The sequence below is a fragment of the Hippopotamus amphibius genome, chromosome 6 (assembly GCF_030028045.1).
Source record: "Hippopotamus amphibius kiboko isolate mHipAmp2 chromosome 6, mHipAmp2.hap2, whole genome shotgun sequence".
Classification (NCBI taxonomy): domain Eukaryota; kingdom Metazoa; phylum Chordata; class Mammalia; order Artiodactyla; family Hippopotamidae; genus Hippopotamus; species Hippopotamus amphibius.
Window position 1 is genome coordinate 39,212,320 of NC_080191.1, and position 14,297 is coordinate 39,226,616.

The 14,297-nt window shown below is 38.0% G+C and overlaps 1 protein-coding gene across 1 annotated transcript; it reads right to left on the minus strand.

Annotated features, from left to right (window-relative positions):
* Nucleotides 1–10,827: 10,827 nt before the first annotated feature.
* On the minus strand, nucleotides 10,828–11,894 carry LOC130855659 (trace amine-associated receptor 7a-like). The gene has a single exon (XM_057739539.1). The coding sequence runs from the start codon at nucleotides 11,854–11,856 to the stop codon at nucleotides 10,828–10,830; it is 1,029 nt and encodes a 342-aa protein (XP_057595522.1). The 5' UTR covers nucleotides 11,857–11,894.
* Nucleotides 11,895–14,297: the final 2,403 nt, after the last annotated feature.

Consider the following 14,297-nt stretch of genomic DNA (forward strand, 5'->3'; position numbering starts at 1 on the left):
AATTTTAATGTTTGTGAAGAAATAAATGTATTAAAATTGATATTACCAATACACTTCTCTATTCTTATCTGTACACTGAGGTTAGATTTATGTGTTTGTTTCTTTTATTTTAGGAGGCTATCTTTTCAATATGTATCTCTGATGTACTTTTTCCTTACTAAAAGAAACTAAACAGTGGCTGCATTGGAAGAGTTTAGAGACTACATCTTAAGAGATTTAAATATCTTAGGAATTACATCTTAGTGTTGTTAAAGTCCTTTTTTTTTTTTTTTTGTAGCAGCACTTTAAGATCCCCAGACTCTTCCTCTCTAATGTTAATCAGGAGCTATGGACGCTACCAGGAGTCATTCTTCTGACTTCTATGTGTGTGTTATTTCTGCTCTTTATTTCATCTCTGGAAAAGTGATAAACAGCAATAGTAGATGTGTTGGGTATAAGATGTAGGGAGATCTCATCTTCTAACATAGGAAGGGAGTGTCGCTGGAGAATCTTTGCTCGGGGGTTTGAATCAGAAAGTGCTGAGGACAAATTCTGGCCTTGTGACCTGGACAATTTCCATCACCTCTTCCAGCTTCAGATTCCTCATTCCTAATACAGGTGTAATATCACCTCCATGTAGAGCTGTATAAGTAGAGATAAGGTAGGAAAAGGACAACTTGTGGCTAGAACTGAATTACTATACAATAACCAATAACATAGTATAGTACAGTAAAGCATTGTATAGCATGGATAGTTGATAGATGATCATTAACAAAGTAATAAAACAAGTGCAGGATCTTTTCTTCCAACTTCAGCTTCACTTCTAAGGAGTGATTAGAATGATGGTGCTGACATTTAAGTTGGGTGAGGAAGCACATGACGACATTCAGCAAGTGAGAGGTGAGAGGTGACTTGAGGTTGGCATTCTAGAGCAAGTGAGCCTAAAAGGCGGGCATCAGTGATCAGATACCCAGGTTGGAGGGATTTTAGGTTTTAGTACAAGTCCTGAAATTCCAAAAGCTATAACCTTGAAAGTTTGTGTCTAATTAATTTGGTGACATACACTGACATGAAGTTCATGAAGCTATTTCTAGTGTTTATTTCTGACCAGTCCGTCTGAATGTTCATGCTTCGATGGAGAGATAATAGTGTTGATGACACATGCCTCACATACTTCACTAGTACATTCAAAATATTTAATGGATATGCCTTTTTAAATTAAAATAAAAATTCTGATTTCCAGAAGTCCCAAGGGTTTCAGATAAAAGATTGTAGCCTGTAAATTACAAGTGCTGGTGGGAGGTGGGACATATCCTTGAAGGAGAGGATTTGTAGGAGGCAGTTTAGCACATGGACAGGACACAGACTCAACAGCCAGTCTGCTTAGGGTTGAATGCAGGTTCTCTCCAACTTTGTAGCCTCAGTATGCTCAGCCGTGAAATGGGGATAATAATATTACCTTCTTCAGAGGCATATTTTGATTGACTATTGGGGTTAATATTTCTAAAGCACATGTTACAGTACTTAACATAGCAAGTGCTCATGCTTTAAATGTTATATATATGTATTGAGAGTAGCACAGGAGAGAAAGACAGACTGCTGGGTAGTCAAATTAAGGTGCACGAAGGAAGAAGGACCCTGTGTCAGTGTTGACTGTATGGGAGAGAGGCAGGACTGGTACAGTCTGATGACCTTGGGGGACTTACGAAGGATGGAAGGTGAGTGCTCCAGCAGCACGAGAAACGAGGAGGACACCCACCTCATTGTTCTGCCAAGGAGCGGAGTCCTCAGGTGAAGACCAGGTTCCTAAAAGGTGCAGAGAACCTATACAGAAGGAAACATATTTGTAAAGTTATTTCTCAATATTCATTCATTTTCGTGTTGTCGTTTAATCCTAATTCAGTCTTGTTGAAATGCCAGTCTGGGAATCAGTGGGGACTACAGCAAACTTCTCATTGGTCAAAGGAATATGAGAAAGATTCGGACAATAGGGCACATGTCTCGTAATGGAAAGTTTATTCAATTTATGCAACTGTTGTTTATTCTTAGAGTATGTTCTTCCTGGGTTTGGCTATGAAAACACTTTTCTTTTATAAACTTATAGCCACGTACACAGAACGTGTCCCTGCCTGCAGTTATTGCTGCTGTTTATCTTCTCCTTATCTGGCAAGTTAAAATTTGGCAATTATCTGTTGGGTCCCCAAAGTTTTACCAATTTTTTAAATTTCTGAAACCCAAATTTCTAGAACCAGTTTCCTGACCTGTTAGTATTTTTAATAGCAAAAGTGGTATTTTCAGCAGGTAAGACTTTTATTTTGCCCCTCAGAGAAGCCAGGGCAACACCTGGTCAACTCCAAACATTAGAGCCAGTGAAGTAACCATCAGTGAGAATAGACTTGACATGCTCCAAGGGAGGAAGTTGGGAAATCAGCGGCATAGAAAAAAACAACATAAAATGTCTACTAGGAAAAAAGGCGAATTGTCCTGCACTTTTCCACTTTTTTTGCTACACCTCTGAAGTGTTTTAGAGGAATCTAGGAAATTTTATACTTTCATGTTTGGGATTAGTCTATAAAGAGGAACGAGTCTCATGTTGAGATGAGATGTAAATTGGAGGCTCTTCCTAAGGCCGCTAAAATTCTTACAAATATACGACTCTTCCTACCCTATTCATAAGACCATCTTGAGTAAATGTATTTGCATCAGATAAATCTCAAGATTAGGCAGCTATCACATTTCTCAGGAGGTTATAATACTAATGCCAAGGGCAGGATTTGGAATCAAACTTTGGTTGTCTTGCATCATCTAAAGTTTTCAGTCTCAGATCTACATTGGACCTGTATTTGCAGGCTTTGAATTTCTCTAAGATATTCCTCAAATTAAAGTCTATTAAATAAACAAATTCCCCAATGGCTAGGAGTGTGAGATATTCCTCAATTATGATGCAAGAGAGAGAAAGTTGCGTTAATGGTGCTTTGTGTTCTTTCCAGTATCTAAACTCAGAAACTTGTTAATGAGAGGAAGGGAAGAGATGTACTTGTACTCTTGTCCCTTTGCATTAGAAGCTAGAGGAAACCAAACACAAAGCAGGGTCAAAGTGTTAAAATGTAAATAACAGCACTTGGCATTGGTCACTTCAATCAATATTCCTAACTAACAGTCTAAGCAGTTCTTCAAGTTAGTGCATAACTGAATCAGTTCTTATCTTGATTCACCATACAATTCATTTGTGTTTAGCAAGTATTTCTTAGAAATGTGTGTAACTGCTTATGGAATACTTTTGGGAGTGAGAAAGTACAAAATTGTATTTTCTCCTATCACAGCCCCAGTGTGCTCTAGCATACCTTCCTTCTTTATCCCTTCATTAGGTTTCAAGCAGAGCTGTCCAGTCACTCTGATTGTTAATAACATTTCCATTTTGATCTGCTCTAGTTTAAAACCATGATCTATATCTAGTTGAGTATCCCATGCTCCCTGTGCCCAGACTAGCCAAGCCTAAGCTTCGAAGTCTTGATCTTAGGGAAGGGGCGTTTCTGATCTTTGATTCCTTATCCCACCCTCCTTTTCTGCTCTATCCCATAGGGAGAAGGAGAGAGTGACAGAAAAGGAGCACAGTCATGTTATGCCAAGTTTGGTCTCTTTGTAACCTTCACTTGGTGGTCTTGACCGCTGTGTAGTGAGCCTTCTAACACTGTCCCTCTTCTGCAGTCCACATCTGGGGTCCACAAGCATCCCTGCAGGATCCGTCCCATCGTCAGGTCCCTGGTTCTTGTGATCAGTGCTGGTTTGACCTCTTCCAACATCCTCCTCAAGTCCTATGGGATGTGTCACAGAGGCTTGATGCGCCCTGAAATGGGGTGCCTGCAGAAAAGCCAAACCTGACTGGCTCCCACCTGGCCTCCAGCCCTCAGGAAACTCATGCATCTTTGGCATCTGAATTAGTGACTGTATGGGCTTCTCTCCCTGCTGGCCCATTTCTCCTCCTAATCATCTTTCTCCAGTTCTACTTTCGTCTGCTCAACACGGACACGGGGCAGGTCAGCAGACTGTTGAATAAGCAGATCTAAAGAGCCAGTCAAGCTTGAATCATCTTGCCAGTATGTTCTTCACTGGAGTGGTCCCCTGGACAAAGGGACCCCAGAAGAAAAACCCATAAGGTTTCCCCTCATGGACACACTCTGAGAAGGAGTCAAGAGAGTTCAGATGGAGGGTTTCACCCAAATCAGGGAAATGGACAGTGGGTGGGCTCCCCACAAAGGGATCACAGGTGTACTTCATTACAGAGCCTACATGTGGGCACCTGCCACAATCAGGATGTTGGTCATCAAGACCATGACACTTCCAGGCATGAGAACAACTTTTGTCTCTTTATTAATCTTCTCTTTATTCTTGCTCCAGCCTGGAGAGTAGTAAGGGCTCCAATCAGAAAATGTGAGTGGAGTGACTTCCCTGGTGGCCAGTGGTTAAAAATCTGCCTTCCAATGCGGGAGACGTAGATTCGATCCCTGATTAGGGAACTAAGATCCCACATGCCATGGGGCAACAAAGCCCACTTGCCATGGGCTCTGGAGCCTGCGTGACACAACTAGAGAGAAGCCCGTAAGCCTCAACAAAGAGCCCACATGCAGCAACTAAGACCCGACACAGCCAAAAATAAAATTTAAAAAAAAGAGAGAGAGAGAAAATATGAGTGGAAGGAAGAGGCCTAGGCCTGGAAGGCACTGACTGGTGTAGGAAAGATAAGATTGTGTAACTGGCTGTGATTTTAAACTTTTACTATGAATTAGAAAGAACTTATTATGGCTTTATAAATCCTGGAAATTGAGTGGAAAGCAATAAGATCTGCCCAGAGTGTTATTAAAAGATGGTTAAGGGAGAGTCAACAGAGCACATTTGCCTGCACTTATAGACAAAGTGGGAAAGTCAGTTTGTGTTTGGGATGTACCAAGTTCAGGCAGTCCCAAATCTAGTGACATAGTTGAAGGACCAGGTTTCCTAACCAGATTAAAAGCGACGCCAAAGCTAAATGACTAAAGTACTGCTCCTTCAAGCTTTTCTTGAATCATTTGAGGCTTCTATCTATTATTGTACCATACATTTTTGGAGAGTTCATTCATTTCTTAGAAATTAAATAATAATTATTTAAACAATCACTCAGTATTTCTGAGTACATTCTTGAATTTCCCCTACTTAAGCTTTCACAATCAAATATAAATTCACTGTTGATGAAGTGCTCTTCAAAATGTGACCACTTGAATTCTGGGTCAATATTCAGGGTTGAAATTTCAAAACAGTCAAAAGCCAATCTGGAACAATGTGGGCAATGACTGGTTAGAAAGGATGTTATTCTGAGATCAGATCAATCTGTGGAGATGCCCTCCTTTGCTTCACATTGATCTTTCATTGCTGGATCACGTCAAGGCCTGGGAGGTATGTGAGGCTCAGAGCAACAGATATTTACCAACAAGTATTAAGTGTATCATCATTTTCCCAATGGAATGGTTGAATTGGTACATACCATCTGAAGATCAGCCCTTTCAAGACAACTGAGCAGATACTTTTTCTTAATCCCATGGAAATGCCTTCAAAAGTATACCTGAGAGAAAAGTCATGTGAGATCAAATTGATTGAAAAACCAGAGTAGAGAAAAACACGACTCATAACATGACTCATTACCCACAAAATAGAAGGTTGATAGAGAAATTAAAGTTGTTTTTATAAATGGAACTTGAGAGAAATTGTAAGTCTCAGAAAGAGCAATCAGAAAGAATGAATGGAAGAAAATATTAAGAGCAGTCATAGAGAACATTTCTTCTGAGTTAATGAAAGTTCTAAGGCTTCAAATGAAATGCATCTACCAAGTACAAAGAGGACAAATGGGAAAAAAGTGTGGGCAACAAATTCCAACAGGTAGAAAAAGAAAATCTCATAAGCCCCTAGGAACAAGGGCCAGAGGAAGGTTTATCTTAAGACAAAGGAATGAACTTCATGTTGTCTTCCCCCATGTTAGTACACTAGGTCCTAGTAGACAATAGAGAAATGCTTTTAAAGTTCTGAGGGGGACTTCCTAGGTGGCGCAGTGGTTAGGAATCCGCCTGCCAATGCAAGGGACACGGGTTTGAGCCCTGCTCCAGAAAGATCCCACATGCCATGGAGCAACTAAGCCCATGCACCACAACTATTGAGCCTGTGCCCTAGAGCCTGCGAGCCACAACTATTGAGTCAATGTGCCACAACTACTGAAGGCCGTGCACCTAGAGCCTGTGCTCCACAACAGTAGAAGCCACCGCGATGAAGAATAGCCCCTGCTCTCTGCAACTAGAGAAAGCCCGTGTGCAGCAACAAAGACCCAATGCAGCCAATAAATAAATAAATTTATAAAGTCCTGAGGGATTTTTTTAAAATCTGAATTCTATCTACTTAAAATTATAAGTATAGTTGAAATCCTATGGAATCCTTCAAATCCTACACACATAGGAAATAGATAGTCATGGATCTATAGAACCATGCAAACATGCAAACCAGATCTAATGGAGGAGAGTTGAGGCCATCCTCAAAAAGGAGAGGTTGAGCGATGGCCAGATGTTGGAGCAGATGAGGGTGGACCAGTCCAGGCCCTGCGGACAGCTGCTGACACTGCTGGTTGTGGCCAGTCCTCCGCGTGAATTCACAAGACTCTGGCCATTTGACCGTGCTCAGGGTTCTTAACCTGTGAGCTGCATCTTAAAAAGGATGGTTTACATTAGGTCATTGTAAATACACCTTTCAGCTCTGATATCTTGTGAGTCTGTCATCACTATCTAATGACTAGATGGCAAGGGAAATGGGAACAAATATAACACTTCTGTTTTAGAAATTTTTCTGCCCCTTGAATTCAACTACCAACTTCCTACAGTTAGAAAAAGAGGTTCCTTCCAGAGGACATTGTAAGTAAAACTTATTTCCATGAGTGGTCACAATCATATAACAAAAATTAACATGTGTGTTACCTGCGACGTTGGAAATGATCCTCACTGTGATGCATTAAGACTGATGCAGACAGATTCACACTGTTCCCTAGTCCAAGCTCGCGCTGCTCGGGCACAGCAGGCCAATGAATTGGAGACAAGGTGTTGAGGCATGGAATACGACTTTATTTGGGAAGCAGGCAGACCAAGAAGATGGCAGACTCATGTCTGTCAAAAAACCATCTTGCCTGAGTTAGAGTTCAGGCTTCTTTTATACTAAAAAGAGAAGGGGTGTTGTTGGGTACTGCAGACTTCCTGGTGCCAGAATCTTTTGTTCTTGCAACTGTCCCCGTAGGTCAGGTCACGATGTTCCTGTAAACCTCCGACAAGGCAGATGTTATCCTCTGTTCTGCAACATTAATGATTGGGAAAGAGTTATACCTTTAAAGGTCAGAGGTTTGAGAATGGGCTCTCCTGTATAGTTCAGGCTCTAAAGCAACATTCTAAACTTGTAGCAAAAGCAATAGAATACAAAGGTTAATGTAAAACAAACAGATCTAACATGGAGTCCGATTTTAGCTCTTCCCTGTAACAACACTTTCTTGATATGATCATGCACATTCCATATAAACTTATTAAAATATTTTCATATTTAATGAAATACATACTCATTTATTCAGCAAGCATTTATTGACTATCCTCTATATTCTAAGTATGGTGTAAGGTCCACGCTAGAGGTATATAGATAAGCAAGAGGGGACATTCTCCTGAAGAACATGGTATTTGAAGGAAACAAATAGGCACAGCAGATCATTAGAAAGCAGGAAGTAAGTTTCTAGATACACGAACATAGTGATTCCTAATGAAGAATACATAGTAATGCATCTATATTCTCTAGTGTTTTAATTTTTGTACATGGAAAAATAAAGGAAAAACTTACAAGGTACTGTTAAACATATGTTCTACTAAGAGTATGAGAAAATTGCCAATATAATACAACTCAACATCAAAAAAAAAAAAAAACCCACCTAATTAAAAAATGGGAAGAGGATCAGAATAAACATTTTTCCAAAGAGGACCTACAGATGGCCAATAGGCACATGAAAAGATGCTCAGCATCACTAATCATCAGGGAAATGCAAATCAAAACCAGCAATGAGATATCACTTCACATCTGTTAAAATGGCTATGTTACCAAACCAGACTTGGGTCCTCTCCCCCTTCACAGTAAAGCCAATCTACTGACAACGGGCTGTGGTGAAGGAAAGTGCAATGTTTGTTGTAAGGCACCCATACAAGGAGAACAGCTGGCTGCTGCTCAAAAACCCCGAGCTCCCTGAAGGATTCCAGCAAATTATTTTTAAAGGCAAAGTTGAAGAAGGGGCATCCCAGAGTATGTGATCAGCTTGTGCATAATTTTCTGATTTTTAAAAAATTTTTATTTTGTATTTGAGTATAACAATGTTATGTTAGTTTCAGGTGTACAGCAAAGTGATTCAGTTGTACATATACATATATCTATTCTTTTTCAAATTATTTTCCCATTTAGGTTATTACAGAATATTGAGCAGAGTTCCCTGTGCTGTACAGTATGACTTTGTTGGCTATCTATTTTAAATATAGCAATGTGTACATGGAAATCCTGTGTTTCTTTATATGAAAGTTTTCAAATATTTATAAAAACAAGACAGTATGTTGGTTAGTATAGTATAGATAGTATGGGAAAGGAAGTTGTAAAGTTAGATGATTTGTCTAATGTATTAAAAAGGCTATTGAAAAAGAAGACAAGTGTAAGTATATTGAAGTAGATATTAGAAATGTTCATTTGAATCTACAAGTTTTATGATATCAGCAGATTTTTTAAAAACTTTGATTTTAGCATTTTTTTTCTTTAAAATGAGGCAGTATTATGATTCTATGGTGTCCATGAAAAAATGAATCAATAGTTGATCTAAGGAAGAAATAGAAGATTTTACTCAAGCCAACCTGAGGATTATAGCGCGGGAGACAACCTTTCAGAAAGCACAGTCATCTACATTTTTGAGACAATGGATCATACGTCAAAATGACACACTGACATTTTACATAAAGTTCACTAAAGATACATAGTCCGGATAAGCACATACTGCACAAGAAACACCACAACCCTTTACAGGATTAGGAAAAGAAGATTATCTTCTAAGAAGCTACATTGTTGGGATCAGAAAAAGGGAAAAAAAATCTTTAAATTCGAGCAGTCATTCCTGCCTTGAGGAAGTCTGGTTAACGTATAAAGCAGATGCACATTAGGGAGGCCCCAATATGGGCAGGCAGCATGTAATGCTTAAATTTTCTTATCCTGCCTCAAAACATAAATTTTACTCCATTAATAACTTGCAAAACAGGATTAGAAAAAGTTACTATACTGAAACCACAGGAATCAAAATAAAGTTGTTATGCTCAGTGTTAGAAATGAAGACTTGTGAATAAACTGTACTATGCAGGTTGGGATGCCTTTAATCATCTGTAAATCAGATAAACAGAGTTTCTCATAGAAATAGTATAATCAGAAATAATACACTCTTCCCAGAAATGTTTACCAATTCAAAGTATTTGTGTAATGAGAGTCAGAAATGATGTGCTAATAGGTAATGTTGATTTACATCAAGCTAGAAAATTTTAAAATATAGCAAGAATAGTTTGATATGTATTCACACCTGCCACAAAGATGTAATAATCTAATTTTACAATCTCAGTATCTAAGTGAAACAAAATTAAAGCTAGAATAGAATTAAGGAATTTATTTACATTGTTCATGGACACAGAGCACCCACCAGTCTTAGTACCAAGAACAGTTCTCTGAAATAATTGACTTGGTTTATCACTGTGAATTACATAACTAATTCATTTCCTTTTTTTTTTTTTTTTTGCCTTAGAACCAAGTTTCTTGATCCTAAGAAAATGCATTTTGCAGCCTCTGTCTTGGCTTTGTTCTATGCCCTTCACTTCAGTTTTCTTTCCTTTTTTTGAGCACATTTTTAAGTTATGCCTTCAAGTGTATCCTCAAAATCCACTGTAAATTATTTTTAGAACACTGTATAATTAAGTGAATACAAAATACATTTTAAAATAAATAACATAATGAATGACAATTTTAAAATCCCTGCTTTAAACATCTGCTAACTGGTTCTGAACTCTAATACAATTTTATAAGCAGACTTAGGAAGATGCTCACTGGATAAATAAATATTATCTATGATGCCAGTTATCTACCACAATGTAAATAATTGAATTGATATTATAGTCAATAAAGAGCTATTTCTTGATTGATGTTACCTAACTCTGAAATCACAATGTGGAACTTGCAAATCTCAACACCTGACAGTGCAGACGCACTGCTTCGCCCTCCCTGAGCAAAGAGCCACCACCTTACTATCTCCTGGTTGCATTTACATTTTAATAAAAAAATGTTATAAAGGAAGAAAAAGAAGATATAGGCAGGGATTGAACTAATATAAGGTAATTACAGGGAAGATTTAGAATAACAAACATATATTAGGTCCTTTACATGTATTCTCTCAAATTTTGTCATGAGTACTACAAGCGAGAGCTTATAAACCAGAGAAATACCATGAAGTTGAGAGAGCTAAGCCACCCAAGATCACAGTGTTAATGGCAGAGTGGGTATTTCAGTCTAGGCTCTTCTGGCTCCAAGGCTGTGCTGTTCCTGCTACAAATGGGCTTTAAGGTGATATTTAACAGAGAACTATTAACTTGAATTTAAGCGTTCAGAGCACGATTGAATTGCAATTTAGTTATTTTACATTAGAAAATCTTACACTTTTATGATCAGTTTTTTTCTCCTCATTATCTGTCCAGAGTGAGTCTATTTTCAGTTCTCCCAAACTAAGACCAGAAACTACTAAGAAAATAAATTTGTTGTTGAGGAATTCTCTCTAAATACTTTGCCAGTGACAATTAGTTTGATGGCTTTTCGAAACCAAGGATAAAAGAAAGCATAAATCAAGGGGTTCATAGCTGAGTTATAATAAGCAATCCAAACCAGTATTTCGTAAATATATGTGGGAGTGATGAAACCTAGGAAGGCATCAATTACTGAATCCAGGAAGTATGGCAACCAGGAAATCAGAAATGCTAGCACTGCAATGCCCAGCGTTTTGGCTGCTTTTCTCTCCTTCTTGGCCACTCTGTCTTTGTAACTGTCTGAGCATCTCCCACTCTTACTGTTCATCCTTTCAATTTTTCTAGCCTGTTGTTGAGCAATGAGGAAAATCTTGGAGTAAACAATTATCATCACAAGAGTGGGGATGAAAAATATTAGAAAATTTACCAATACCCAACTTTGATTCACTGCAATTTGACAGCCTCCCACACAGGTGAGAGCACTTACTAGATCTTCCAGCCCAGATGCATTTGCACCTGAGGCAAGAAGTGAAAAAGTATAAATAATTGGAAAAAGCCAGGAGAAGGCAATACACATGCCAGAAACAGACACAGTGACCCTGGTTGGATAGACCAGGGGGTCAGTGACCGCAGTGTACCTGTCCAAAGAGATAAAGCACAAGTGGTAGATGGAAGCATAACAGAATGACCCATTGAAACAGGAGTGAAGTTGGCAGTAACTCTGCCCAAAGTACCAGCAGCTCTCCACAGACCTCACTGTGCTGAAGGGCATCACAGTCACTCCCACCAAGAAGTCAGCACAGGCCAGAGAGGCGATCAAGAAGTTGGCTGGAGAATGCAGCTGCTTGAAATGGAGAATTGAAATCATCACCAAGAGGTTTCCAAATACAGCCAGCACAGCCCCAATGCCAAACACTGTGTACAGGACCAGGCGGGGGCCTGGTGAGTAGGGGGTTTTGACACAGGATCCATTCAGATGCTCATAGCAGAGCTGCACAGCTGCAGGGGGGAGCGAATCACTGCCCATGATTCTCGGTTTTGATCCCTGGAGAAAGTGTCCCTCTCTGTGGCCCAGGATGTCATTCCAGGTTTAGAAAAGTCCTTTAAAAAAAAAGATAAATACAATATGTTAGAAATTGCTAGTATATTCTGTCTCCATTTCTTTGTAAGTTTAAATCCTTATTTTCACATTTAGAAAGTGATTTGTATCCTCATTTTGTAAAATAATTCACTTCCAAATGAAAAGACAGTTGTTTTATCATCACATAAAATGCTGTTTATTTAAATTTTTAACAATTTATTTCTTTGAATTACCTAGTACTTCATATCTGAGAAGCATTGGTCTTCAAGGAGCTGTTACACAAAGCTTGTTCAAATGCTACATTTTATTAGCATTCTTTTCCTGATTTATCAGAGTGGGGATGATGCCCAAAACACTCTGTCCCCTCAGGAAAGGAACTAAATGATTCCAATACCCAAAGCTCTTAAGATTGAATCCCCATAGTGGGAGGTGTGGAAAGAAAGGAAATTTTAAATAATGATTATGTTTATGTTAAAAATAAGTTTATGCCCTACTAATTTCTTGATGATATTTGACCTTTCCTTGAAATAGAAATGGAAATGGTATCTGTTCTTAAAAACTTTTGTCCGTAACTTGAAAGCTGTATCATTTATTCTTATTAATTATGGGAGCCTGAAATTTTATTTTTGTAAGAATCCCTGATTGATGATTCCTGTTAGTCACGAAACCTCTTTCAAAGAAGTTCTTAATCTCTTACTATACTGGTTTGTGTAAAGAGATAAAATACAGAATTATATATTAAAATCTAGAATGTTTCAGGTTTAGTTTTAATAATTCTGATTTGGAAAATTGTGGATGTAGAATCCAAAATGTTTCCTCATGGAAATACATGAAGGAACTGTACACACACCTAAAAAGCAGCTCCTGGTAAGGTTTTGCTTTTGGAGATGGAGGGGTTTTGTTGTTTCTAAATGGAAACTGTTGGGAAGATATTAAAGAAATAATATGAAGAAAGTATCTTTGGAATGTGAATATTCCTGTATTATACACTGGATTTTACTGTTGACAAATTTTCTTTTGCTCTAAGAGCTGTAGAACAGAATTCAGCCTAAACTTTGAAAAAGATTTTTCTGATGCATGACTTCTGGTCATTTTAAAAAATCAGCTTTCTGAATTTGAGGTATACTTCACATTTGAAAATTTCACACTTTTAAAGTGTACAGGTTGATGAATTATGATAATTGTATCCACGCATGTAACCACCACTGCAGTCAAGGTATAGAATACACTCTTTCCAGCACCTCAGCTCAGGGTCTGTGAGATTCACCCATTTATTGGGTATATCAGGAGCGCATTCCTGGTTATTTGCTAAGTAGCAATTTATCGTATGAACGTACCACGATTGTTTCATTCATATACCTGTCGATATTCATTTGGACTCTTGTTCACATTAGGGCTGTTATTAGGTGTTGCTGTGCACATTCATATATAATTATTTGCATAGACATCAGTTTCATTTCTTTTTGGTAAATACCTAGATGTGGAATTGCGGGACTGTATGGGAAATATATGTTTAACTGTACAAGAAAATACAAACTATCTTCTAAAGTAATTGTACGATTTTATATTTCCAGCAGCAATCTATGAGTGTTTCAATTGCTTCAAGTCCTCTTCAACACTTGCTATTGACATGTTTTAAAATTTAACCATTCTAGATGGTGTATAGTACTATCTTATGTTTTTAATTTAATGAATGATGGTGTTGAAAATCTGCTCATGTTAATTATTGGCCATTAATGTAATCACTTTGGTGAACAGTCCGTGAAAATTATTGCCCATTTTTACCTGTTTTAAAATTTCTTATTATTGAGTTTACTGGGCACAAGCTCTTTCAAGACATATCTTATGACTATTGGACTTTTCATTTTCCTGAGAGTGTCTTTTGAAGAGTAGAAGGTTTTATTTTTAATGAAGTCCAACTTACTATTTTTTGAATGGTTAGTGCTTCTGTTTCTTGTTTAAGAAACCTTTGCCTAATCCAGTGTCACACCTGTTTTCTTCCATGTTTCTTCTAGAATTGTTGTAATTTTACTTCTAGTATTTTATGATTCCTATTATCTTACAAGTAATTCTAAATATGCTGTAAGGAAGGGTCTGAGGTTTATTCGGAGGAAGAGGAGTGGTATATGGGTATTCAGTAATTCCAGCAGCATTTCTTGAAATGATTGTCTTTCTCCAGTGAATGATGTTTGCTCTTTGTCAAAAATCAATCCATAACATCTGTGTGGATCTATTTCTGGACTCTCTTCTATTCTGTTAATCTCTGTTTCTACATTTAGGTCAATACCCTATTGTCTTGACTGAAACTTTACAGTAAGTCTTAAAGCAAAGTTGTGTAAGTCTTCCACTTTGTTGTCCTTTCCAAAATTGTTTTGGCCATTCTACGT

Bases quoted from the DNA above. Each gene is read 5' to 3' on its own strand.
- LOC130855659 (XM_057739539.1), bottom strand. From the start codon at position 11,856: ATGGGCAGTGATTCGCTCCCCCCTGCAGCTGTGCAGCTCTGCTATGAG.